The 24,839-nt window shown below is 37.1% G+C and overlaps 1 protein-coding gene across 1 annotated transcript in view; it reads right to left on the bottom strand.

The window, feature by feature from the left end:
- Positions 1 to 3,520: 3,520 nt before the first annotated feature.
- LOC131202067 (uncharacterized) overlaps positions 3,521 to 24,839 on the bottom strand; it is a 57,196-nt gene continuing 35,877 nt past the window's right edge. Inside the window, exons 2-3 of the mRNA XM_058190618.1 lie at positions 6,806 to 6,911; positions 3,521 to 4,123 (exon numbers count right to left, since the gene is read on the bottom strand). Of these exons, the coding sequence (XP_058046601.1) occupies positions 3,731 to 4,123; positions 6,806 to 6,911 (499 nt within the window). The 3' untranslated portion in view covers positions 3,521 to 3,730. The remainder of the gene's footprint in view (positions 4,124 to 6,805; positions 6,912 to 24,839) is intronic.

The raw sequence follows: 24,839 nt of genomic DNA, 5'->3' as shown, positions 1-24,839 counted from the left end.
TGGATACAATCAAAGGGAACATTAGGACAGGAACGGTAGGCACGCTGGTGCTCTTATGCATGCCCCTTACAGTCCTCTTAGGAATGGGGTGAGGTCAATAGTAGATAGTCTTTGGTTAAAGCTTTGGGGATTTGGGGAAGAGACCACAGAGTCAGATAGTGCATTCCAGGCATTAACAACTATGTTACTGAAGTCATATTTTCTACAATCAAGATTGGAGTGGTTCACATTAAGTTTAAATCTATTGTGTGTTCGTGTATTGTTGCGATTGAAGCTGAAGTAGTCTTCGACAGGAAGGACATTGTAGCAGATGATTTTATGAATTATACTCAGGTCATGCCGAAGGCGGCGGCGGTGTTCTAAATTTTCTAAACTCAGGATTTCAAGTCTGGTGGCATAGATATTTTGCTGTGATCAGAGGAGTGGAAAAATCTTCTTGTAAAATATTTCTGGACACGCTCAATTGTATTAATGTCCGAAATGAGGTGTGGGTTCCAGACAGGCGAGCTGTATTCGAGAATTGGTCTAGCAAATGTTTTGTATGCTCTGGTTAGTAGTGTAATCTTTCTGGAGAAGAAGCTATAAAAGTCCATAAAAGTAGTATACGCATATGTGAGTGAAAGTAAATAACATCAGCTTTTAGTCAAGAAAATATCTCTTCAGTCACTAATACTTAAAAACACATGAAGTAGATGTTGATAATCCTCCTACTGGGTTTAAAGCTTGTATTTCTCATCTTATCTCTTGTGAACATATTACTTGAGTCACTCAGATTCTACCTTCAGAGATTGTACTAATGGCACAAGAAATTCCAGTTTGTTGAGCTCTTGATGCTTTATGAGCTCCGTGGTTTCCTTGTAGATATTTCATTATTAAGCTTGATAATATCCTCAGTGTGAGGGAGAAAGTTGATTAAAGGCTGTTGATATATTGTGGCTTGCCCTGCCAGTTTTGGTGGAGATGTAACTTTCTCCTTGATGGTTCTTAAACCAGGTAATGTTTCTTTTATAACTGTTACCTGGTGCTGTTTGCTGATCATCTGGGTGTTGATTGTTGAAGGGGTGTGTTCCTAGCCATTTGTTTCTTTCTCAGGTTTTTGATTGTTTCTTTTAGAAGTTGTATAAATGTGATTGATTTATAAGTGTTTATTGATGCTTATCGATGTTAATAAAAGTTTCTCTGTTGAAACTGTGGTTGAATCTGTCTCTGTGTTGTGAGATTAAGGAGTTTTTATCATGTATTCCGATTATCACTTGCTGTTCATGGATGTGGTTTTCTAGTCTTCTACTTGTCTGCACAGTGGCTCTTACAATCCTTACATTGTTTGTAAGGACTATACATTTTCTCCTTCTTTGATTACTGGGTCTTTTGATTTGCTTAAAATGTTTTGTTCCTTTGTGTGCTGCTGTTTTGAGAAAATCTTCTCAAAATCCCCAAAGCTTTAACCAAAAACTGTCTACTATTGACCTCACCCCATTCCTAAGAGGTCTGTAAGGGGCGTGCATAAGAGCACAAACGTACCTACCATTCCTGTCCTATTGTTTCCTTTCATTATATCCAGTTAATATAGTTATTACATACTTATGCTTATATAGATGCTTATATATTATATAGTTATTTTCATGCTTATGCTTATATATACTGTTGTGAAAAAATAAGTGGTTGTAGTAGTCCATTGGTTATCTTGGAGGTTGTATAGATGGTCTGTTTCCTCTTTTGGATATTCTAGTTTATAATTATAATAATAACAGAGTTGGAAGGGACCTTGGAGGTCTTCTAGTCCAACCCCCTGCCCAGGGAGGAAATCTTACACCACTTCAGACAAATGATTATCCAACATCTTCTTAAAAATGTTCAGTGTTGGCGCATTCACAACTTCTGCAGGCAAGTTGTTTCACTCATTAATTGTTCTGACTGTCAGGAAATTTCTCCTTAGTTCTAAGTTGCTTCTCTCCTTGATTAGTTTCCACCCATTGTTTCTTGTTCTACCCTCAGGTGCTTTGGAGAATAGTTTGACTCCCTCTTCTGTGTGGCAACCCCTGAGATATTGGAACATTGCTATCATTTCTCCCCTAGTCCTTCTTTTCATTAAACTAGACATACCCAGTTCCTGCAACTGTTCTTCATACGTTTTAGCCTCCAGTTCCCTAATCATCTCTGTTGCTCTTCTCTGCACTCTTTTTAGAATCTCAACATCTTTTTTACATCATGGCAATGTATTAATACTGTGTTTATTACTGTGTGTTTGTGTTCTTCAGAATGGTGTTCAGGGAAACTTCACAAGAACATTGTATAAATTAGTAGAAACATACTGCAGTAACTTGATTTACAAAAAGAAAAAACTCCCTAATAAAACCATCCAAGTAAAAAAAGATACGATCTAAGACCATGATGCAAAGTTAGTGAAGCAATCTATGGAAGAAGCTATAGCATTAGTACTAAATTTCCACTTGTTTCCACACATATTGGGAGCTCATGTGAGGGGATATTACTTTCATTTTTGAAAAGATTCTTTTATGATTATAAATAAAAATTTTCTATGTGTTTTCCATGTTTCCCAAATGGTGGACAAACATATTGTCAATTTCTATAACAGCTTCTGCAGGGAATTCCAGGAGCTGCAAAAAGTAGCCTTAGAACTACAGGCTGTGTTTATGTATAAAATATAATATACCTGACAAATAATTCAAAAAATAAAAATAAAAATGAAGGAGAAGCCAGCCTCATTTTAGAGGCACTACCCAGAGTAGTAAATCTTAATTTACTTTTTATTTACACATATTTTTATTTTATGATTTATAAAGTCCATTCAGAGAGGGGTAAGGACAATTGTTGGAGGCAATATGCTGACTCTGTAAACCACTTAGAATGGGCTGTAAAGCACTGTAAAGTGGTATATAAGTCTAAGCGCTATTACTATTGCCATACTGCTTATAAGCGCTATATGCTTAGAGATCAAAGCATTTTTAGAGGCCCCACATACTCACTAAATGGTCTGTCTGTGTCGCTCCCCTCTAGGAGGAGGTTTTGAAGTATTTCTAGCAGGACTACCAGATTCTGTAACAGCTTTGTTCCCTATACCATCCATCTGGCAAACTCGCAAGATTCATTTTTCTTGCTATATACACAAGGGTGAAATCCAGCAGGTTCTGGCAGGTTCTGGAGAACTGGTAGCGGAAATTTTGAGTCATTTAGAGAACCGGAAAATACTTCCTCTGGCTGGTCCCAGAGTGGGGTGGGAATGGAGATTTTGCAGTATCCTTCCCCTGCCACGCCCACCAAGCCCCCCCCAAGCCACACCCACAGAACCAGTAGTAAAAAAAATTGAATTTCACCACTGCATGTACATGTATACATCCGAACTAGACTGTGTTGTTTCTCTGTGTCATATGATATATGTGAGTATATGCATACATTTGTATTTATTTATTTGTTTATTTTGTCATGTTTAGAATAGAATAGAATAGAATTTTATTGGCCAAGTGTGATTGGACACACAAGGAATTTGTCTTGGTGCATATGCTCTCAGTGTACATAAAAGAAAAGATACGTTCATCAAGGTACGACATTTACAACACAATTGATGGTCAATATATCAATATAAATCATAAGGATTGCCAGCAAAAAGTTATAGTCATACAGTCATAAGTGGAAAGAGATTGGTGATGGGAACTATGAAACGATTAATAGTAGTGCAGATTCAGTAAATAGTCTGACAGTGTTGATGGAATTATTTGTTTAGCAGAGTGATGGCCTTCGGGAAAAAACTGTTCTTGTGTCTAGTTTTTCTGGTGTGCAGTGCTCTATAGCGTCGTTTTGAGGGTAGGGGTTGAAACAGTTTATGTCCAGGATGTGAGGGATCTGTAAATATTTTCACGGCCCTCTTCTTGATTCGTGCAGTATACAGGTCCTCAATGGAAGGCAGGTTGGTAGCAATTGTTTCTTCTGCAGTTCTAATTATCCTCTGAAGTCTGTGTTTTTCTTGTTGGGTTGCAGAACCGAACCAGACAGTTATAGAGGTGCAAATGACAGACTCAATAATTCCTCTGTAGAATTGGATCAGCAGCTCCTTGGGCAGTTTGAGCTTAGGTACTATATATTGAAGCTGGAGACCCTTTGAGAGCTGTATGCAATGAAATTTCATTTTAATGTATGCCAAATAGTGTACATTGAAAGTGACAATAAAGTTATTCTAAGTCTAAGTCTATTTCACCAGTCCTTCTCTCTCTTCCCATGCAGTATTATTGCCTTTGCCAGCTAAAATATCATCCGACTTTATATGGAAAGAGGAAGAGGGGAAAGAAAATAAATAAAAACCATTTTTCTGGTTGTTCCACTTTCGCTATACTCCTTGCTGTGAAATCTGCATGCATTTTAATTAAATTGCTTTACCCTTGCAACACATGTCTGGATTATATGAGAGAGAGAGAGAGAGAGAGAGAGAGAGAGAGAGAGAGAGAGAGAGAGATGTGAGGTAGAGGCGGTAAAGGAGTTTAGTGTTTTTCCCCCAAATTCCTAACACTTTAATTAATTTTCAGAGGTGTTTACTGAGTCTGGGGGGGGGGGAGAAATAATCACAGATGGAAGAATGTTTCTATAAATAGCACATTAAAATAGTTGCACATTATTTCTTGTTAATTCAGGAGGCTAAATATGTATACTGACATTCCACTTTCTTCCCTACACATCTAACTCAAAAAGTAGTTCTTTAGTTCAGGGGTCACCAACCTTTTGGACCTCAGGGACCACTAAATTCGTAATTTTAAATCCCGCGGACCACTAATATGACCTGCCTAATGACCAGCTGGGTGGGCTTGGCTAGGTAGTCATGTGACTGGGTGGGTGTGGTCAACTCGATGTCACTCATGTTGAGGGGCACTTCACTGGCCTCTACTTAACTCTCCCCTCCCAGCCACTCCTCACCTGCCCGCCCAGGCTCCTTAGGGCCCCAACAGGAAGCAGTTGTTGAAGCTAAGCAGCCACCACGAGAAAGAGTTGGCAAAACAGCTCAGTTCAAATTGGATCTGACTGAGAAGGAGGCTCAGCAGAAGCACCACATTCAGGACTAGGAGCAAAGGCTTTCCAAGCAGAGGGAAGACCAGTAGGAGTGCAAGACCAGGTACCAGCACCTGGAGGCTCAGTGGGCTGAGATGGTTAGCCAGTACAAGGCCATGATGCAGTCCCACTGGAACTCCCGCTCTTCCCTCCGGCCTTTGCCCAAAGCCCCACACCAGAAGGTTGAAGCAAATCCCAACTTGTAATTTCTGTCCCCCTCTGACCCACACAAAAAGACCCCGAAGGGGTCTGTTGTTTGCATCAACACAAACATTCATTGCACGTATCCGGCTCAGGGGCCGTAGTTTGAAGACCCCTCATTTAGTGCAATATAAAAAATGTAAATATTTTTTCTGCAGATCACCAAAATTTTCTCGGCGACCACCAGTGGTCCATGGACCACCGATTGGTGACCACTGCTTTAGTTTATATTTGAAAATACAGATAATAATAACAACAGCAGTAACAGGGCTGGAACTTCTCCCCAAGGCCAAATCATACATACAGGTAGTCCTCAGCTTCCGACCACAGTTGAGCCCAAAATTTATGTTGTTGAGAAACTTGTTAAGTGAGTTTTGCCCTATTTTACAACTTTTCTTGCCACATTTGTTAAGTGACTCACTGCAATTGTTAAATTGGTAGCCTAGTTGTTAAGGGATCTGGTTTTCCCATTGACTTTGCTTGTCAGAGAGTCGCAAAAGGGAATCACGTGACCTCCGGGACCCTGCAACCATCATGCACATGAGTCAATTGTCATTGACTAAATCACATGACCATGGGGATGCTACAATAGTCATAAGTGTGAAAAATGGTCACAAGTCACCCTTTTTCAGTGCTGTTGTAATTTCAAAGGGTCACTAAATGAACTTGTAAGTCGAGGACTACCAGTATTTTCTGTAAAGAGCTGTGGGGGGAAAATGTGGTTACAATTTGTTTTTAATGCAGTCTTTATTAGGTGGCTCTGATTTGTTTCAGTGAGATACTCCATGCTACCTACACAAAATGCTTTGGCTCATCTCAATGTCCACCAACAATCTGTTGTGGCCCACCAGCAGCCAGCAGAGCTGGCAGGAGATTCGGACAGTGAGGAGGTTGGGGAGGAACGTGGGCCAGTCCTGGAGTCTGGGGAAGGCTCAGACGAAGGCTCTGAGCCAGAGGCAGAGAGGTGGCCATCCGGTAGTTTTTTGCTGCCTCTGGAGTCTCTGGAGTCTGACATCAGTGAGGCAAAAGAACAGCGTCAGCCTGTTCCCAGTGTGCGCCTGCACAGAGCTGCCAGAAGACAGGAACAATTAAGAAAACAGGGTTGACTTGGGAGTAAGGCTTGGAGGTGATTGGCCTCTCCCATAAGATATAAAAGAGAAGCGAACGGGATGTGAGCGTTTGCAGGAAGAAATTAGTTCATCTGGTCGGTAAAAGCTCTGGGAAAGTCCAGTCTGACTCTGTGCTAAGTTTGGCCTTGCCCTGTGTTTGGCAGTTAGTTCTCTGGCAGCATTCCAAGGGAGATAAGGTGGGTATTTGTAAACACTCCCCTGAGAGACTGTTTGAGAAGCCTTTCGGACTGGGAATGACAATAATTCACAGCCGTTTGAATAAAAGAGGTTTGCCGGGACAAAGATTGTTCTGTATACTTTACAAGGAAGGTTAGGTCAGAACATACTCATGAAATCCAAGGAAAATTTTACGCTGAAGTTTTGCTTGTGCTAAAGCCTCTTTGAACAGTTCCAGTAGTTCACCAATGGATTAAGCATACCTTTGAGGGAGATGTTTTGCTTTTACTCTTCAAGGTGAGAGAGTCGCGTGGCATCCTCAATGGATTGCTTCGCTTGAACTGTTGCCAAAGGGAAGGATTCCACATCCTTTAAATTTAATAAAGTTAATTTAAAATTAATAATTTTAATAAAGATAAAAAGAGACAGTAGTGCTGTAATTAACAAATATGGTGCCAGGTCTGGATAATCCAAAGAAGAAGTTGAGTTACCCTGTTTCCCCCAAAATATGACATCCCCTGATAACAAGGCCAATCGGGCTTTTGAGCGCATGGCAATAAGGCCAAGCGCTTATTTCAGGTTCAAAAACATATAAGATAGGGTCTTATTTTAGGGGAAACATGGTATAAAACTAAGCATATCTATGATTTTATTTCTTGTTTTAATCCACAACAATAAACCAAGACATAGGTTGAGCTAAGAGGCAGCAACTGGCCCAAAGACACTCAGCAATGGCTTAGGATGGACAGAACCTGGGACTCCCTGATGGCATTCCAAATCCTTAACTGGTGTCCCAACGTTGACTCAAAAGAATAAACACAAGACATTTCCACACCCTTATGTCTCAGATAAGTGCAAAAACTTCTTAACTGTATAAAAATTCTTGATTTTTTTCTCCTATCAAAACGAATGAGAATGGGAAAGCAGAATTAGGATTTGACTTTATGCTATAATACATACAATAGAAGCTCATGCAGTATTCACATGAGGATTTATATACTATAGAGATGAAACCTCTGTTCATTCGGTACGATGAGAATGTTGACAGTTGCTTCTTCTTGCATCGCTGTATCTACCAACTCTGATTTTTCCTTCTCTGTTTGTTGGCTTAACACTTGAAATGAAACTCTTTGTATGCTTGATTAAAGTATTTGGTTGGCCTTTATAGCAGACAATGTGCTAGAATAGATTATCTTTGACAAAGGATGGAAAAGAATTGCAGGCCAGTTTCCATTGAACTTTGATGTGGTTATTCAGTTCCCAATGAACTTCAGAATGATGTGAAGTCTGGCATACATTACCTTTTTTTCTGATCAAAAATAAGCTACAACCAGTTCTGAAAAAAAAATGCTTCTGAAAGTTATGTACAGACATTTTTAAATTTTAAAAGCGCCTACACTAGGGGAAATTGTGTTTAAAATACCTCCATCAGCGAAATGTATGTGTCAATGAATAAAAGAAAGATGTATGGGAAATTTACTTTAACAATTACACTTTTTTCCCTGTCAGATTGGAAGGCTGCTGCATTAAAAGATAGTTAAGAGTTTTACCAATTCTCACGCACAGATATTCAATCTGATCCAGCAAACTTGATTTTCACATTTTTGGGAAATTGTGTGTCTTTTTTAAGTTGCATACTTTTAAAAAACTAAAACATGCTTCTTTGAAGGAAATTTGAGAACAATTTTCTGAAGGTTCTCATTACAATAAGTTGCTACATGTTTATTAAACATCTTTTCATTATTTTTGCCGGAATGAGATTTCTACTCATACCTCTCTGTTGAGACAAATTGGTGTATTGCATTTGGAATTGACAAGAATAAGCAACTGAACAGCTCATGTAAGGTAAGTTTAATTTTTTTTAAATTTGTTATTCATTTTCAGAGACACAGAATGTTAAAAGAAAAGCAGAACAATCACAGGAAATTATTTTAACAATAACAAGTCTGATTAAAGTCTAGTCAAATACACTAATAAAATCATTATGTTCAATTAGAAACTGTCAGCTGGTGGCGGTTTTGGTAGAATGCTGATAATTTATTCCTCTCTCCAATTGTTCATTAAAAATTCATTGAGATAAGAAGAACCAGACCCAGAAGCAGCAACATTAATGGATGATATACAGCACAAGCCAAATGCCTTGGTGCAGAGAAAGGAACACTATAGGAAATAATCAAAAAGCAAACATCATATTCCATGTGCTTTTGTGTGAAAATTTTATTTTTAATAGCGTGGTTTGTGGCTGTGAAGTATAGGTCTGGAATAAAAGTATCTTGTGGTTTTGGAGTCTTGGTAATGCTACAGCATCAACATTGGAAATTAGGAACTATGAATCAACACTGATCTGCACTGACTACCATTTTAACTCCTTTCCAGTATTTAGGGAGGACGTAAGGGAATAATTAAATGATGAGTGAATTGCTCAGTTCAGCTGTCCATAGCATCTTTCAGCAGGAGGTAATATAGGAAAATAAAAAGAATCCATTGCTGAGAGGAGCATCATGGGGGAAGCCTAAAATAGGAGATACTGCCTAGAGCAGGGGTCTCCAATCTTGGTCCCTCTAAGACTTGTGGACTTCAACTCCCAGAGTCCCTCAGTCAACAAAGCTGGCTGAGGAACTCTGGGAGTTAAAGTCCACAAGTCTTAAAGGGACCAAGATTGGAGACCCCTGGCCTAGAGCAGAAGACCTTCACCAAAGGTCTTCCAACTTGGCAGCTTTAAGACTTGTGGACTTCAACTCCCAGAATTCTCCAGCCTGTCTGGAGAATTCTGGGAGTTAAAATTCACAAATCTTAAACTTGCGAAGTTGGAAGACCTTTGGCCTAGAGTTATGCTTCCTTGGAAGAGCAACAATGAAGATCGGCTTGCCTCCAGAAGTTATGACTGCTCCATCACTGGAGGTTTTTAAGAAGAGATTAAAACACTCCTCTTTTTTCCCCAAAAAAGAGGGTGAAAATCTAGGTGCTCTTATACTCCGAATGTAGCCCCGCCGAGCTTCTCAAACAGAGGTTTCAGAGGCTGAAAAAAGCATCAGAAAAGAAGCCCCCAAACAGAGCTTCAGAGTCTTCTTCTTCTTCTTTTTTTTTTTTTGAAGCTGTTTCAGAGGCTTTCAGAGGCATAAAAAAAGTTTTTTCTGAAGCGGAGTTTCAGAGGCAGAAAAAAAGCAAAAAAAAAAAGCAAGGCATAGAGCTCACAACCCAGGAACCTGTTGCTAAAATTCATCTCTGGAACAGCTGATTGGGGGTATTCCGGGAAGTCAATCAGCTTTTTTCTTATTTTCCTCTCCAAAAACTAAGGTGCGTCTTATACTCCAAAAAATACTGTATGTAATACTAAGAACAAATCGTGATTTACAGGCCAAATGGCTGGATTCACATATTATACCAGGTCCGAACAGAAAACTGGCTGAACACTTTTTGTTTCTCTCTTTCTCCTGCCCTCCCTCCCTCCCTCCCTCCCTCCCCTCTCTCTCATTAACCTACCATATTTCTTCTACTTATTTATTGAATTTTTCAGCCTAGGAAGGTTCAATAATTGTGAAACCTTCTGTAAATAATACAGAGCATGATGGACTAAATATCCCTTAAAAACTTCTTTCTCGTTCTCAGATCTCTACTTGCATAATGGAATATTCATCAGTGTCAATGACTTTAAAGGAATGATGTTCCACAATGTCTAAGAATAATGGGATTACCCAAAATCTTTCTCTTTATTTCTAGGAGTTGTTCTTTTCATTTTACAAGAAGCCTCCATTTCACATATTCCCATTTATCCTTAAAGATGGAATATAATGGACCAAATTGCAATCAGGCCATTCCATTGAAGTAACAGAAAAGTGCTTTATGTGTAATGATGTCATTATGCAAATATCATAACTTATTATGTAATACATTTGTGTTTAATGGATATTTATGAAGGTTGGAAGCTTCCTTCCACCAAAATAACAAACTTTCAATGTAAAAACAAGTTTAAAAAGGAGGGGGGGCAGGGAGATTGAAGTTGCAGTTCTTCCTCTAGCTGTTTTCTTTAAACAATTATTTTTAGGTCTACTTTTTTTTTATTTTTAAGACGCTTTAACCATAATATTTTGAAACAAGAATGACAACAAGAATGAAACAAGAATGACGTTGCTTACATGTCAATCGGAATGAAACAGAACCATTCCAACCCCAAGACAATTTGCAGAGGACAAGATCAATATTTTAGTCTTGCTTTCTGGTCTGCTTTTATTCCAAGTACAACGTTTTGTGCTTTAATATGAAATCAAAAGTCTTCTTCAGAGTCTAAAGAAGAAGAGTTCTTTTTGTAGGAGTTGAATAGGGTTAGGGAGCTTTTCAGCTTCTCTGAATTTGTCTGCAAAATAATGGCAAGGACTCTTAAAATATAGTTCAGTAAAGTAGACTCCTTTTTTCTCCCATTCTCTCACTCAAACATATAAAGGAGGCCTATGTTGTAACTGTTATTATAAGCCCTGTAACAATATTTATACCATCAACCTTATATTGAAAATCCTTCAAAAACAAAAAGCCTAACTCTAACCCTTTCATAGCACATGTAATATGATATATGATGAGAAAAGTATGCTGAATAGTATGGTTGCTTAGGGAATCTTATCTACAGGAGCTCCTACAGACATAGTGTTAGGTATTCTTGTAAGAATCAGTGGTATACTAAGTATACTTTACATAGCACTTTTAATGGACAATGGCTCTGCTTCAAGTACTTGGTACAGTTAATGTAAATTAATACAAATATAATAGAAAAGAAATTGTCTCCCCACATTCAGGCTCTACTTGTAAAACTGGTATAGATTAGCTGCGATACAGGAAAAGGTCTGTGTGATGATTTCTCAGCATAGAATTGCTCTTTATTAAAGGGGTCTCCAACCTTGGTCCCTTTAAGACATGAGGACTTCAACTCCCAGAGTCCCTCAGCCAGCAAAACTGGGTGAGGAACTCTAGGAATTGAAGCCCACAAGTCTTAAAAGGACCAAGGTTGGAGACCCCCCCTTAATTGGACATTTTCCTAACCATTTGATCCAGTCTTTAAAACACTTCTTTTTAAGGCTAACCCTAACCTAAAAATGGCCAATATGAAGTTCATGATGTGTAAGATAAGTGGATTCAGTTTTCTTTTCGTAGTTATTGCTGTTTATCTTTCTAGTTCCACAATATGCATCAGTTGTGGTTGTGCACCATTCTTGAACAGAGAAATGCAACCCCATACACAGTTAAAAATGGAATAACCCAGATATAGGTGACCCTAATACCCACAGCCTACAAGAGGGGAGATACATGTTTCTCGACCATGCCTGTATAGTGTCCAGGTACTGAGACTGAAGAAAACCTCACTTGTCCAGTTTTGGTCATTAACAGCATACTGAGGATACTGAACTCCAATGGATAACTTTATCTACTGTTTTCTTACAATAGTTGAATAGGAGGGTAGAGAACATCAAGTCCTGTGGCAAAAGAGGGGTTTAATGACTCTGCCCTCCCAACTTAACCATCTAGAATTGATCCTGAAGGAAAGAAAAGAATCAATTGTCAACCCTGAAACTGCTCCAGAGTTGGCCAAGAAGCAAATCGATAGATGTACCATCTCCATTCCAGCTCCACTACAGATCATTTACAAGCATGACTATGGTTCTCTTCATCCTGGTCTACAATTTGACTGAAATAGTTCTAGACCAGGGGTGTCAAACTCATGTCGTCATGACGGCTTCATGTGACATATCGTGACTTTTTTCCCCTTCACTAAACCAGGTGTGGGTTTGGCCAGCACGTGACGCATCCAGCCCACAGGCCACAAATTTGACAGCCCTGATCTAAATAATCTGCTTACTTTAAGTCTCAGTAGCTACAGTTCCAATACCTTTCCAAGAATGGAATGTTAGTTATATAAAATCATTGGTTCTCAAAATGGCCTCTTGAGGAGGGGTGAATTACTACCTTGTTCAAGGCTGGAGGCATCACTCCCTGTCCTACAGAGGCTTAGCCATAGCATGGGCCCAATCTCAGGTCAGTTTCCTGGCTGTCTTCACAACCCAGGAGATACTTTGAATGGCTGAACTAAAATAGAGACAACCCTGTTCACAGCCTCACCAGTTAAAATTCATTCTAGATTATACCTTGAAATTAGACCCCAGGATATTTGCCCAGTCAGAATCCAATTTGGCATAGGTCTGACAACTTTTATTCACCAGATAGTTAGAATTTGCCTTACATACTGCCCTGCAGATGCTTCTGTGGCCTGTCTCTGATTGATATGGATGGAGAAAGCCATTGGAAGAATCATTCAGCAGTAAAAGCAATTATCCAGAGTCATGTTGGGTTCCCGTTTCCTAGGTATATTCAAGAAGAGGCTAACAGCCATCTGTTGATTGGATTCCTGAACTGAGCAGATGGCTGAAAATGTAAGTGTCCCTTTCCATTTCTACTATTGTATGCACTATGTTTTCCTCCTATGACTTTTTAAATAAAGTAAAATGGACACTATTCATTGTTACTGACCTTTGCTGCAGTGGAATCTGTTTTAGCAAATCACACTGATCCATTCCATTTCTTTACTTATCTTGATTCTTAAACTTGTTTCTAGTTTAAGAATAAAAAGGTTCTTCTCTGTAAAGACCTATTTTATTACTATATGATTACTATTGTGTTTTTAATACGACAGCCATCACGATAGCATTATATGTTGCAATATTAAATTATGCATTAAAATATTGGGGATACAGGTCTTAAAGGCGGAACATGCTTTCATGAAAATGAGTCCAACTGGCATCAGTATGATTCACTGGCAATAGGAAGTCAATTATGATTGAAGACTGTGATATCTAGCAGAAAGTGGCTTTTTAATGATCAAATTATAAAGACCATACTCCATTAGAACTGCATGATTACACAGCATACAAAACCTTTTGTTTTCTGTCTCTTGTCAGATTTTATAGTCTTAACATAGCTTAGCTAATGTAACCATCCCAAGAAGAGTAGCTATATTAGATTATGGAAATCCTATTTATCTCCATGAACTGAAAGCAGAGATGCAAGAGATGAAAAATTCTCTTATAATATATCACACTGGTTTACATTGCAGTGACATTCTGAGAAGCGTCTCTCTGCTCACTATAAGGGTTTGGATGACTAAACACTGAGAATATGCACCCATTATATCTGCATCAAGATCTATTTAAATGCATGAAAAGGAATTCAGTCAGGTATTGCTCAGCAACTTAACTGTCGGAGAACAGGGGTAATTATTTGCCATGAGCAGAAATGAACATTTATTTCTCAGGGATTAGAAAATTATTGGAGTACAACATTTATTTGTTTCTTCCGGTTCTTTCATGTATTGGAGAGAAGAAAAATGAGCAAAGACTAAAGCCACAGCTAATACAAATAGAAAGATAGACCAGTTGCCTTCAGCATTACATTCCTTGCTTATCATATGCCATGTAATATTAGCTTCCCTTATTCATTAGATCATAATCAAAGTGCCACAGGAGTAAGAATTGGCTCCAAACCATCAATTCAGTTTGGATTGTCAGTTTGGTTTTATTTGATGATTCTGACATCCTGGATTTTCTGAACTGATTAAAAGTGATCCTGGATTGGAGAATTTCAATCATCTGTTAGGTTCTGTCAACTTGATTCAGAGATTTGATCCAAAGATCTTCAAGCTCATATCTACATAGACCTATAAAACACTTTCTCTGGAAAAGCACTATAAATTTGAAAGCTGAAGTAAATTCTGTGAGATTAACTTTGGAGCTGAGTCATGAAGATAAGAACATAAAAATAGACATGGGGGAATCAAGTCTAGAACCAAATTAGTCCAGCATCCTATTTCTCACTGTGTCCAACCAGATGCCTTTGAGGTGCTCTCGTATCCCTCTCCTACCAGCAATGATATTGGAAGATAACATAAGGGACACTAATATAGGTATCACAAGATGTGGGAGAATAGATGAAGATGGGATGGTATGCAAAGACTTTTTTTAAATGTTAGCTTTAACCAACAGAGTTCTTTAGAGAAAGGACTCACTTTCTTCTTCATATTAAGATGATGATGATTTATTTTTTATTTATTTTATTTATTTATTTATTTTGTTATAACAGTATATATAAGCATTAACATGAAATAAGTATATAATATATAAGCATATATATGAGCATAAGTATGTAATAACTATATTAATTGGATATAATGAGGAGGAACAATAGGACAGGGAACAGTAGGCACGTTTGTGCTTTTATGCACGCCCCTTATAGACCTCTTAGGAATGGGGTGAGGTCAATAGTAGATAGTTTTTGGTTAAAGATTTTGGGATTTTGAGAAGAGACTACAGAGTCAGATAATGTGTTCCAAGCATTAATAACTCTGTTACAGAAGTCATATTTTCTGCAATCAAGATTGAAGCGGTTAACATTAAGCTTAAATCTATTGTTCGCTCTTGTATTGTTGTGATTGAAGCTGAAGAAGTTTTCAACAGGAAGAACATTGCAATAGATGATTCTATGAGTTAAACACAGATCATGTCGAAGGCGGCAGAGTTCTAAATTTTCTAAACCCAGGATTTCAAGTCTGATGGCATAAGATATTTTGTTGTATTTGGAGGAGTGGAGAATTCTTCTTGTAAAATATTTCTGGACATGTTCAATTGCATTGATATCAGAAATGTGGTATGGGTTCCAAACAGGCGAGCTGTATTCAAGAATTACAAATGTTTTATATGCTCTGGTTAGTAGTGTAGTGTTTTTGGAGAAGAAGCTACGTAAGATTAGATTTAGAACTCTTAGAGCCTTTTTTGTGATGTAGTTGCAGTGGGTTTTGGCACTTAGATCATTTGATATTAAAACTCTTTAACAGGATGGGGGTCATCTATAAGGTAATGTCCATCAAATGATGATGATGATTTATATAATTCTATTAATGTGAAGGAAAGTGCAGCCTGGGGAATGTTTTAGAGGAAAAAGGAGCTTGCCATCTAAAATTTAATATAAAGAAAACAAGAGTGGATACCACTTTGTAAAGATCCGAGCTCTGGTTTTTTAAAAGCCAGATAAAGACAGGACAGTCTTCATGGCTACTTTGTACATACTGTATTTTGTTGGTGCTGCTGCTATGGTTTCTCCTAGTAAGATCAATTTTTTTGCTTATGTTCATCCAATCAGAGATCAATTTGCTCCTAGCAGAGTCCGGAATGAAGTTCCTAATCCCCAATCAAGATAATAGAATTAGAAATAATAGCAGAGTCACAGACATATTATTAAGGTAAGGAGCAGCATGAGTGGGCTCTGGGAGGAGATAGGAAGCAAATGTAGAATTTAAAGGGAAGTATCATACAGTCAGGGAGATCATGTGAGTTGGATATAAATTTCAGTCATTGTTTTAAAATGCGTAGACTACAAGAAACTGAGAGTGGAGGCAAAAATTATGTGCTTTTGAGGAAGCAATTGCAATCTCTTACTTTGTTTTCAGGAGGAAGATGATTCAGTGAAAGGATGTAGAAGAATGCTCTTATTTTCTTATTTCATTATTCCATTTAAGAGAAATGAAAGAGGTATTTTTGTTTGTTAAAAAGAAAGAAACAAGCCAACCTCATAGCAAATACTTTATGCTCCCAAAGGTGTTGTATGAACTGGTTCTCAATGTAATTTGACATAGTATCTGTTCAAAATGAGGAATATCAAAGTACCGGTAATGATATATTAATTCATCTTGAAAACAACTGTATTATTTCCCAAAAAATTAAAACAGCCACCGCCACCCAATGAGTCACAATAATACAACACAAAGTATTGTTGAGTTTTGTGCTAAATTTTCACATAGGAAAACTGGTCTTTCTCAGACCTTGATATCACAAACTAAGAAATAAATAACATGGTTAACCTTCCATATGAATTATATGAATTCCATGTGAAGAACATGAAGAATTCTCTTTATAGGCAGGATGCATTGTTTGACAGAATATTTCATTCTTGTTGCTTTAGAAAGATAGAAATACAGTTGTAAGAAGAATAAGAAAAGAGAAGAGATAAGAGAAGGTGCTTCATATGCTCTTTGAACATAGACAATGAAGGTTTTTTTTTTTAATTCAAAAAGTTTTACAGAAAATTTCCCCCCCCTTTCCCCCACCTCCCCTCCCCCCTCCCTTCACACACCCCCCCCCGACTTCCCAGAACAAGCACAAGGTATAGTTAAAAATAAAACAAACATATGCTAAAAAAATTTTGTCCCAACTTAATTATACCCCTACAATCATCAATTCCTAACTTCCCCCGAAAACAATAAAAAATAATACATCATAATCATTAAAAAACAGTCTGATAACTCTTAATCTGATATCTACTTTGAATATAGTCAATCCATTTTTTTCATTCCTTTTATTTCTTGCGTATTATCTTTCAAAAAGGCTGATATCTTCGCCATCTCAGCCAAATTGGCAACTTTCAATATCCATTCTTCTATTGTAGGTACTTCTTTTTTCTTCCAGTATTGTCCTATTAGTAATCTTGCTGCTGTTATTAAATTTAAAATCAATTTAGTCTCAATTACTGTACAATCCGTAATAATTCTCAACAAAAAAAATTGCGGCAGGAACTTTATCTTCTTTTTCAAAACATTTTGTAAAATCCACCAAATTTTTATCCAAAAGGCCTTTATATCCTTACAAGTCCACCAAATATGAAAATATGTAGCATCATCACAATTACATCTCCAACATTTTGCTTGCATATCTGGGTACATACACGATAATTTCTTAGGATCTAAGTGCCATCTATAAAACATTTTATAAAAATTTTCCCTCAGATTCTGTGCTCATGAATTTAACATTTCTAACCCAAATTTTTTCCCAAGTTTCCAATAATATTGGCTCCTGAAAATTTTGTGCCCACTTTATCATACAGTCCTTTACCAAGTCCCTTTCAGAATCTATTTCAAGTAACACATTATACAATCTCTTTATATGCTCCTGAGACTGATTTCTAATTTGCTTTACCAAATTTCCCTCGTTCTGCTCTATACCAATTTTCTGATCTTCCTTCCATCTAGCACGTAGTTGCTCATATTGAAACCAAGTATAATTTTTCCCTTCTTCTTTTAGTACGTGCAGCGATTTTAATTGCAAATTACCTCTTTCAGTATACAAAAGATTTTTATACGTAATCATTTCCTGATTCTGTTCTATATTTATATTCTCTATTGTATGTCTAGGACTTGCTCATATAGGAACCTTATAATTTAGTTTGTAAAAGTATTTTTTCCAAACACGCAGAAGAGCAATTCTTAACACATGATTTTTAAAGGCCTTATCCACTTTTTTGTCATAAATTAAATATGCATGCCATCCATATAGCAAGTCATAACCTTCTATATTCAAAGACAATGAAGGTTTTTTAGTTTCACTGTCCCTTACTAATATTTATGATATGATGCACAGTTAACACATCTGTAAATACTTTATTAGTGAAGAGGTATCAGCTGCAATTTTAAACTCACTGCTTACTTTCTGCTTAGGGTTGGATTGAAACAATATAGTTGGGTCCCAGAAACCTACTGCAGGAGAATGTTTCATCTATAAATCACGTTCTTATGAAAAAGAAAGAAATAGAAGTTATGTGCTTGATTTTCAGCATTTTCAATACAATTAGAGCCAAGTTAGAAACTCACATTTATCCCACTCTGCCTGAACAAATTGGTTTTCTAGAAAAGATGGAATCCAGTTTTCTGAGGCTGTAACTTTGCCTATGTATGCAAAACCAGTTCCTTGTAAGACACATTCCAGATTGTCCTTCTATTCTATTCAAATAAGTAGGAAGAAATAGAGATTTGGTTTAGCTGTGTGCACAATTTAAGCATCTGGTTCAAATAAATGTTGATAAAAAATTGATCATGTAGGTCTTTGGTTATTCGGGTTTTCTCCCGCGTAAAATTGGAAGTGTCTTGGCGACGTTTTGACGAAGTCTCATTCGTCATCTTCAGGCTTCAGCTTCGTGCTTCTGGGAGCAAAGCACGAAGCTGAAGCCTGAAGATGACGAATGAGACTTCGTCGAAACGTCGCCAAGACACTTCCAATTTTACGCGGGAGAAAACCTGAATAACCAAAGACCTACATACAAACACCCGCGAAAACCTCAGAAAACAAAAATTGATCATGTGTCTACACTAATAGGCGACCCCAATGGTGTGAAAACATTAGGCACATTTTTTTGGGAATGCAGCATAGCAAGGTTCGATATAAAAGAGTTATCAAAGCTCTAATATTTTAACAAGCTGATCCTATACTTTACTGAGGAAGGAGAGAGTGTTAAGAAAGCAAAGCAATGTACATCCTTGAATCTATTGTCCAGATACAAATTTTGTCCTAACAAGGATTCTTTACTTAAAGGGATCATCAGAAAAGAAAAAGCACAGAAGCAAGAATGGTTACATAATAGTATAATTAACGTAAACTAAATTCTTATTCGAATCAACATAGAGTGTTAGATTTAGGATGCATTTTTGTGGTCAGTGGTCAGTGTTTGCCTTACAGCTATGTTAAAATACAGATTTATTGCTGGGTTAGAATTATAGTTAATAAGCTTATTGGTATTAGAGTGAAGTAGGGGTTGGAATAAGGGTTAAGGTAATTAAATGTAGTGTGTGGATAAGTATTGTACAGTTACGGTGCTCTGTTTTGGCTCAATAATGAAGCTTGTTAATATGATATTAGAAAGTTCAATAATGTTTTAAAATGTGATTGCACTTTTGAATTACATAGCAAAAATTTGGAATGTATTACTGTATGAAGAACTGACTTGTTATACAGCAAATACATACATACATACATACATACATACATACATACATTGGGGGTGGGGTGAGAGTGTGTTGGAAAAACAGTGAAATTCCTTGGTTGCTATCTTGGTTCTATAATATATATTCACTTTTTGTTTATAAACTCATTCTGCATCAATACAACATAAAGCTGATCAATATAATTCTATTTGGCTAATTGGATGTTAACTGAGCTGAGTTTTTCTATATGAAATATATGTTGATTTTTTTGTTTTGTTTTCTTTCTGTGTATGTTATTTTGCCTTTTTAATTTTTCTTCCTTTTTCTCTATATTAAATCATAAAAATATATGTAAGTTCATAAGAAAGAAAGGAAGGAAGGAAGGAAGGAAGGAAGGAAGGAAGGAAGGAAGGAAGGAAGGAAGGAAGGAATTATCGTTCATTTGAAGCAGATTTTTACAGCTTTGAAGTTTCTTCTGGAGCTTGAACTGTAAGACCTCTCTCACAGAGTGGATGAAAATTTCATTCCCTTCATGTTCTTTCAAATAACTTATCAAAATCTGCATTTTTTTTCCATTGGGCCCTATCTAACAAAATAAAATTCAGTGGTGAAAAAAGTAAGGCTCTACATTTAAGCAATAAAAACCAAATGCACAGGTATAGTATCGGTGGTACCTGGTAATTGTGAAAGGGATCTTCTAGAGGGAGTTCCAGTGGACAATCACTTACATATGAGCCAACCATGTGCTACATCTGCCAAAAAAAACCCCAATACAGTTCTAGGCTGCATTAACAGAGGGATAGACTCAAGATCACATGAAATGTTAATAGCATTTTGGTAAGGCCACACTTGGAACACTGCATCCAGTTTTGGTTGCAACAATGTAGGAAAGATGTTGAGACTTTAGAAAGAGTGCAGAGAAGAGCAACAAAGATGATTAGGGGACAGGAGGCTAAACATAGAGAACAGTTGCTGGAATTGGGTATGTTTAGTTTAATGAAAAGAAGGACTAGGGGAGACATGATAGCAGCGTTCCAATATCTCAGAGGCTACCATAAAGAAGAGAGTGTCAAGCACCTGAAGGCAGGATAGGAAGCAATGGATGGAAACTAATCAAGGAGAGAGAAGCAACCTAGAACTAAGGAGAAATTTTCTGACAGAATAATTAATCAGTGGAACAACTTGCCTCCAGAAGTTGTAAATGCTCCAACACTAGAAGTTTTTAAGAGGAGATTGGACAACCATTTGTTGGAAATGGTATAAGGTTTCCTGCCTGTGCAGGGGATTGGACTAGAAGACCTCCAAAGTCCCTTCCAACTCTGTTGTTCTGTTCTGGAGAGGGAGGGAGGGAGGGAGGGAGGGAGGGAGAGAGATGAAAGAATTGGATGAAAGAATGATTATAAGATGTGACCATTCTCTAGTTAACTATCTTGGCGTACCTTTACTGTTTTTAAAAGCAATAAGTTCAGGTATATCTTCTGAATAATTCTGCTTCCACTGTGAATATTATAGTTTGTATTGCATTGTATATGGTGCTATATTGTACTATTTTATCTTTGTGAGCAGTAAGGTTGTTAGGCTGAGTGATAATGACAGCCCACAATCACTCAACGATTTTCATAGATGACTGGGGTTTGAACTTGGATGTACCCAGACCATGCAATTTTCATTAAATCAAAGAAGTGAAAGGTATTTGAAAAGGCTAATGTAGTACAATCTTTGGTTAACATCCCTTTTACAACATCTGCCCCATTTGTGTTACCTCTGTTGTAGCATGCTTGATAAATATCTACCCAATCACTGTTTAAAACTCCTAACAAAGGAAATTCTATCACTTTCTGAAACATCATGTTCTACTTTTGAACAACTTATCCCATCAAATAATTCTTAGGGACAGGATTGTAGGCATTTTCAAGTATTTAGCATTCAGTGACCCTCAGATTTAGTACATAATAGTCTTTGTGATAGTGTATTCCTTTTTTTAAAATCCTTTGTTAACCCAAGGTGGTATTGAGAAATATCATATATTCTTATACTAAGAAATACTAGATTAGAAATTTTTATATACTAGATTTTATCAATTATTCCTGGCTTTAAAAGAACAAAAAGAATCCAGGAATCATAAACAGTTTTATCTGCATTGGATTTTTCAAATCTTGGAAAATACATTGGTTATATAATATAGCCGGAAAGAGAGGATTTGCTGTTTTAAATTGAAATTCATGTTATCTTTTATTCACCTAAAGGGACTGAAGCATATTTTGCAATTTGCTAGTGACAGCTAAAAGTCTTGTTCTTGAAAGATGAGAAGCTGCAGTAAGCATATATTTGGTCATGTTATAAACAAAATTAAATGATAGAGACACAAAGAGTTACATACAGACTTTTTGTAAAGACATTACATTTTTGGCGCTGTTCCTTGAAACAGACTGGTTAAGGCTGAATCTAAGCCCAATGCACTCAAAAAGATCAAGAAGTTGTGTTCTTGCACTGATATTACATGTGTTATTACATGTGTTCCTGCACATGCAATGGATGTTATATTTCATGTGTTCTTGCACTGATGACATTGCTTTTTAATGACACTGGAAATGTTTGGGGTTCACATTTTTAAAAACCATGTCAAGTTGTCCACAGATTAATGTGTTCTGCCAGTAACTTAATGACTCCCCTAGTTGCCATCCCCGGTAGACAATTCCTTGGCATTCTTGGCTGGTCCACTGGAAGTCCAAATCTGAATTAGGACTGTACCAAAATACAGTATGGAGAACAGCAAAACATAAAGCCTTTTCCACCTTCCTATTAAGATCCTAATCCAATCCAAATCTCTTGAATTTTCTATTTATTAAGAATATTGATTCTCTAATTCTATAAAGAGTGTCACGTCAGTTGAGATCCCATCATAGATGCAGTTTCACTGCAAAGCATAAATAGAATAGAATAGAATTCTTTATTGACCAAGTGTGATTGGACACACAAGGAATTTGTGTTGGCGCATACGCTCTCCGTGTACATAAAAGAAAAAAAAATACATTCGTCAAGAATCATAAGGTACAACACTTAATGATAGTCATAGGGAACAAACAAGCTATCAAATCATATTAGGAAACAGTCAATATTAATCGTAAGGATATCAGCAACAAGGTTACAGTTATACAGTCATAAGTGGTAGGAGATGGGTGATAGGATCGTTGAGAAGATTAATAGTAATGCAGACTTAATAACTAATTTGGAGTAGTTCTATTTCCAGACTCATCCTGAACATGTTTCCTATTTCATCACCATCTTTGAATGGAATATTCAAAGATGATATATAGTGTTTGGGTGGGTATGAAGCAATAAGAGGATTGTTCTTATGATAGTGCCTCCATATCATACAGATCTGACTGAACACTGAGAAAAGAATCTGGATTTTTCTCCCATTCGAAACCACTCACTGAAGTTAGCTGTGAAAATTGTACATCCAGTTTCCTCACATCAGCTCATTTAACAATTAACATCAAATCTCAAGATTAGCTGATTATTAATGTAAACAGGCTATTTTTTTTTTAATATCTTGAATGATTTGATATTTTTGTCTTCTGAGCATGTTCTTTCTCACCTAAGACTAATGTCACCCATATGGTAGTGTGGGTATCTGCTATTGAAAGAGATTGAAGGAAGCATCGTTTAATGAAAACAACTTGAGCTGAAATCAGTTCTGGCAAACGAAGTTCAAATTCTAAAGCTTTGTTAATCTATCGGATTACATTTTGGCTTTCGTTCTGTTTTAAGTCTCAAAAATAAAATAAAATAAAAACACCTCTTCATATAAAGTAAATGGCATCCCCCTTTCTAATGTGTTTTTCTTTCCTCCTACAGTTATTGCTGTTTGAAGAACTGAGTCTAGGAGACAATAGGATAGTTTTAAAGAAAAGAGAGAGAGGTTCCTTGGGGTAAAGATGGCTCTATTGCTTTGAATCAGAGGCAGCATATTTTTTTCTTGTCTCCTACAGCTTTGTAAATCAGCTCAGAATGTGTCCTTGTGTGTCAGTTTTGCCTACTTGCACTTGAAAATGCCACCAGCATCCTGTGATCACAAAGGGGAAAAAAAATAGTCATGCTGTAGTGAGCAATAAATGCATGACAAAAAGGGATAAGATTATTTTCATTATCAGCAGCGGTATCAGAATACACAACTCCTCAACAGGAGCTGTTTTTAAAACAGTTCTGTTTGCTTACTCATATCTTGTCTGTTGGAGGAAGGAAGAAAAGAGCCAAAGACATTTTTTTTAAAAATAATCTGAGAATTCCATCTATCTGCAGTAGAAGGAGAGCTCAGAATTTTGATAAAACTATCAGTTGTGCTAAAATTTACCTCAGGGTAGGCAAGTATGGGACACGGTGGCTCAGTGGCTAAGACGCTGAGCTTGTTGATCGAAAGGTTGGCAGTTCAGCAGTTCGAATCCCTAGTGCCAAGTAACAGGGTGAGCTCCCGTTACTTGCCCCAGCTTCTGCCAATTTAGCAGTAAAAAATATGCAAGTAGAAAAATAGGGACCAATTTTGGTGGGAAAGTAACAGCATTCCGTGCGCCTTTGGCATTTAGTCATGCCGGCCACATGACCACTGAGACGTCTTCCGACAGCGCTGGCTCTTCAGCTTTGAAACAGAGATGAGCACTGCCCCCTATTGTCGGAAATGACAAGCACATATGTGCGAGGGAAATCTTTACCTTTAGGCAAGTATTGCTGAACTATAACTCCCAGAATCCTTTATCTTTGGCCATGTTTCCTAGGGCTTCTGGAAATTAAAATTCATCCACAGCTAGAATGCCACCTGTTACTTGCTATAGGTTAGCTTGTTTGGGCTCTTTTCTCTAAAATATTAGCTAATAGCAGCACTCTATCAAGCTGCAGAATGAGAATTGAAAAATAAGCACAATCAATCCTGATTCCTTGATAGCCTGCTGTATGATTCGGCTTCTTTTCTCTAAAACGTTTCCATTAGAGCCAGTCATTATGAGAATTACCATTGAAGGCTTGATGCCTGTGTTTTCTTGTGTTCCTTGTCCTCTACCATCTTTTTAAATTGTGATGAGTATTTTATATTGTGCAGTGACAGAATGGGGCTGTCTTGAATCTTTCTGCTTTTTCCCCCCACTCTTTTATTTATTTATTTATTTATTTATTTATTTATTTATTTATTTATTTATTTATTTATTTATTTTTTGTACTTTTATACCGCCCTATCTCCCTAGGGACTCAGGGCGGTTTACAGCCACTTAAAAACATATATATATACAAGATAAAACATTAATTTAAAAAACTTATTACATAGGCCGAATATTTAAAATAGAGATATAAATAATAAGACTCCATTTAAAACCAAATTTAAAATTTAAACATTTAAAAATTTAAAATTCTAGTCCAGTCCTGCGGAGATAAATAGATGTGTCTTAAGCTCACGGCGGAAGGTTTGAAGGTCAGGAAGTTGGCGAAGTCCTGGGGGAAGCTCGTTCCAGGTTTGCTTTGGTTAC

Source organism: Ahaetulla prasina, chromosome 7, assembly GCF_028640845.1.
Source record: "Ahaetulla prasina isolate Xishuangbanna chromosome 7, ASM2864084v1, whole genome shotgun sequence".
NCBI lineage: Eukaryota > Metazoa > Chordata > Lepidosauria > Squamata > Colubridae > Ahaetulla > Ahaetulla prasina.
This window is presented reverse-complemented; position numbering and strand designations above follow the sequence as displayed.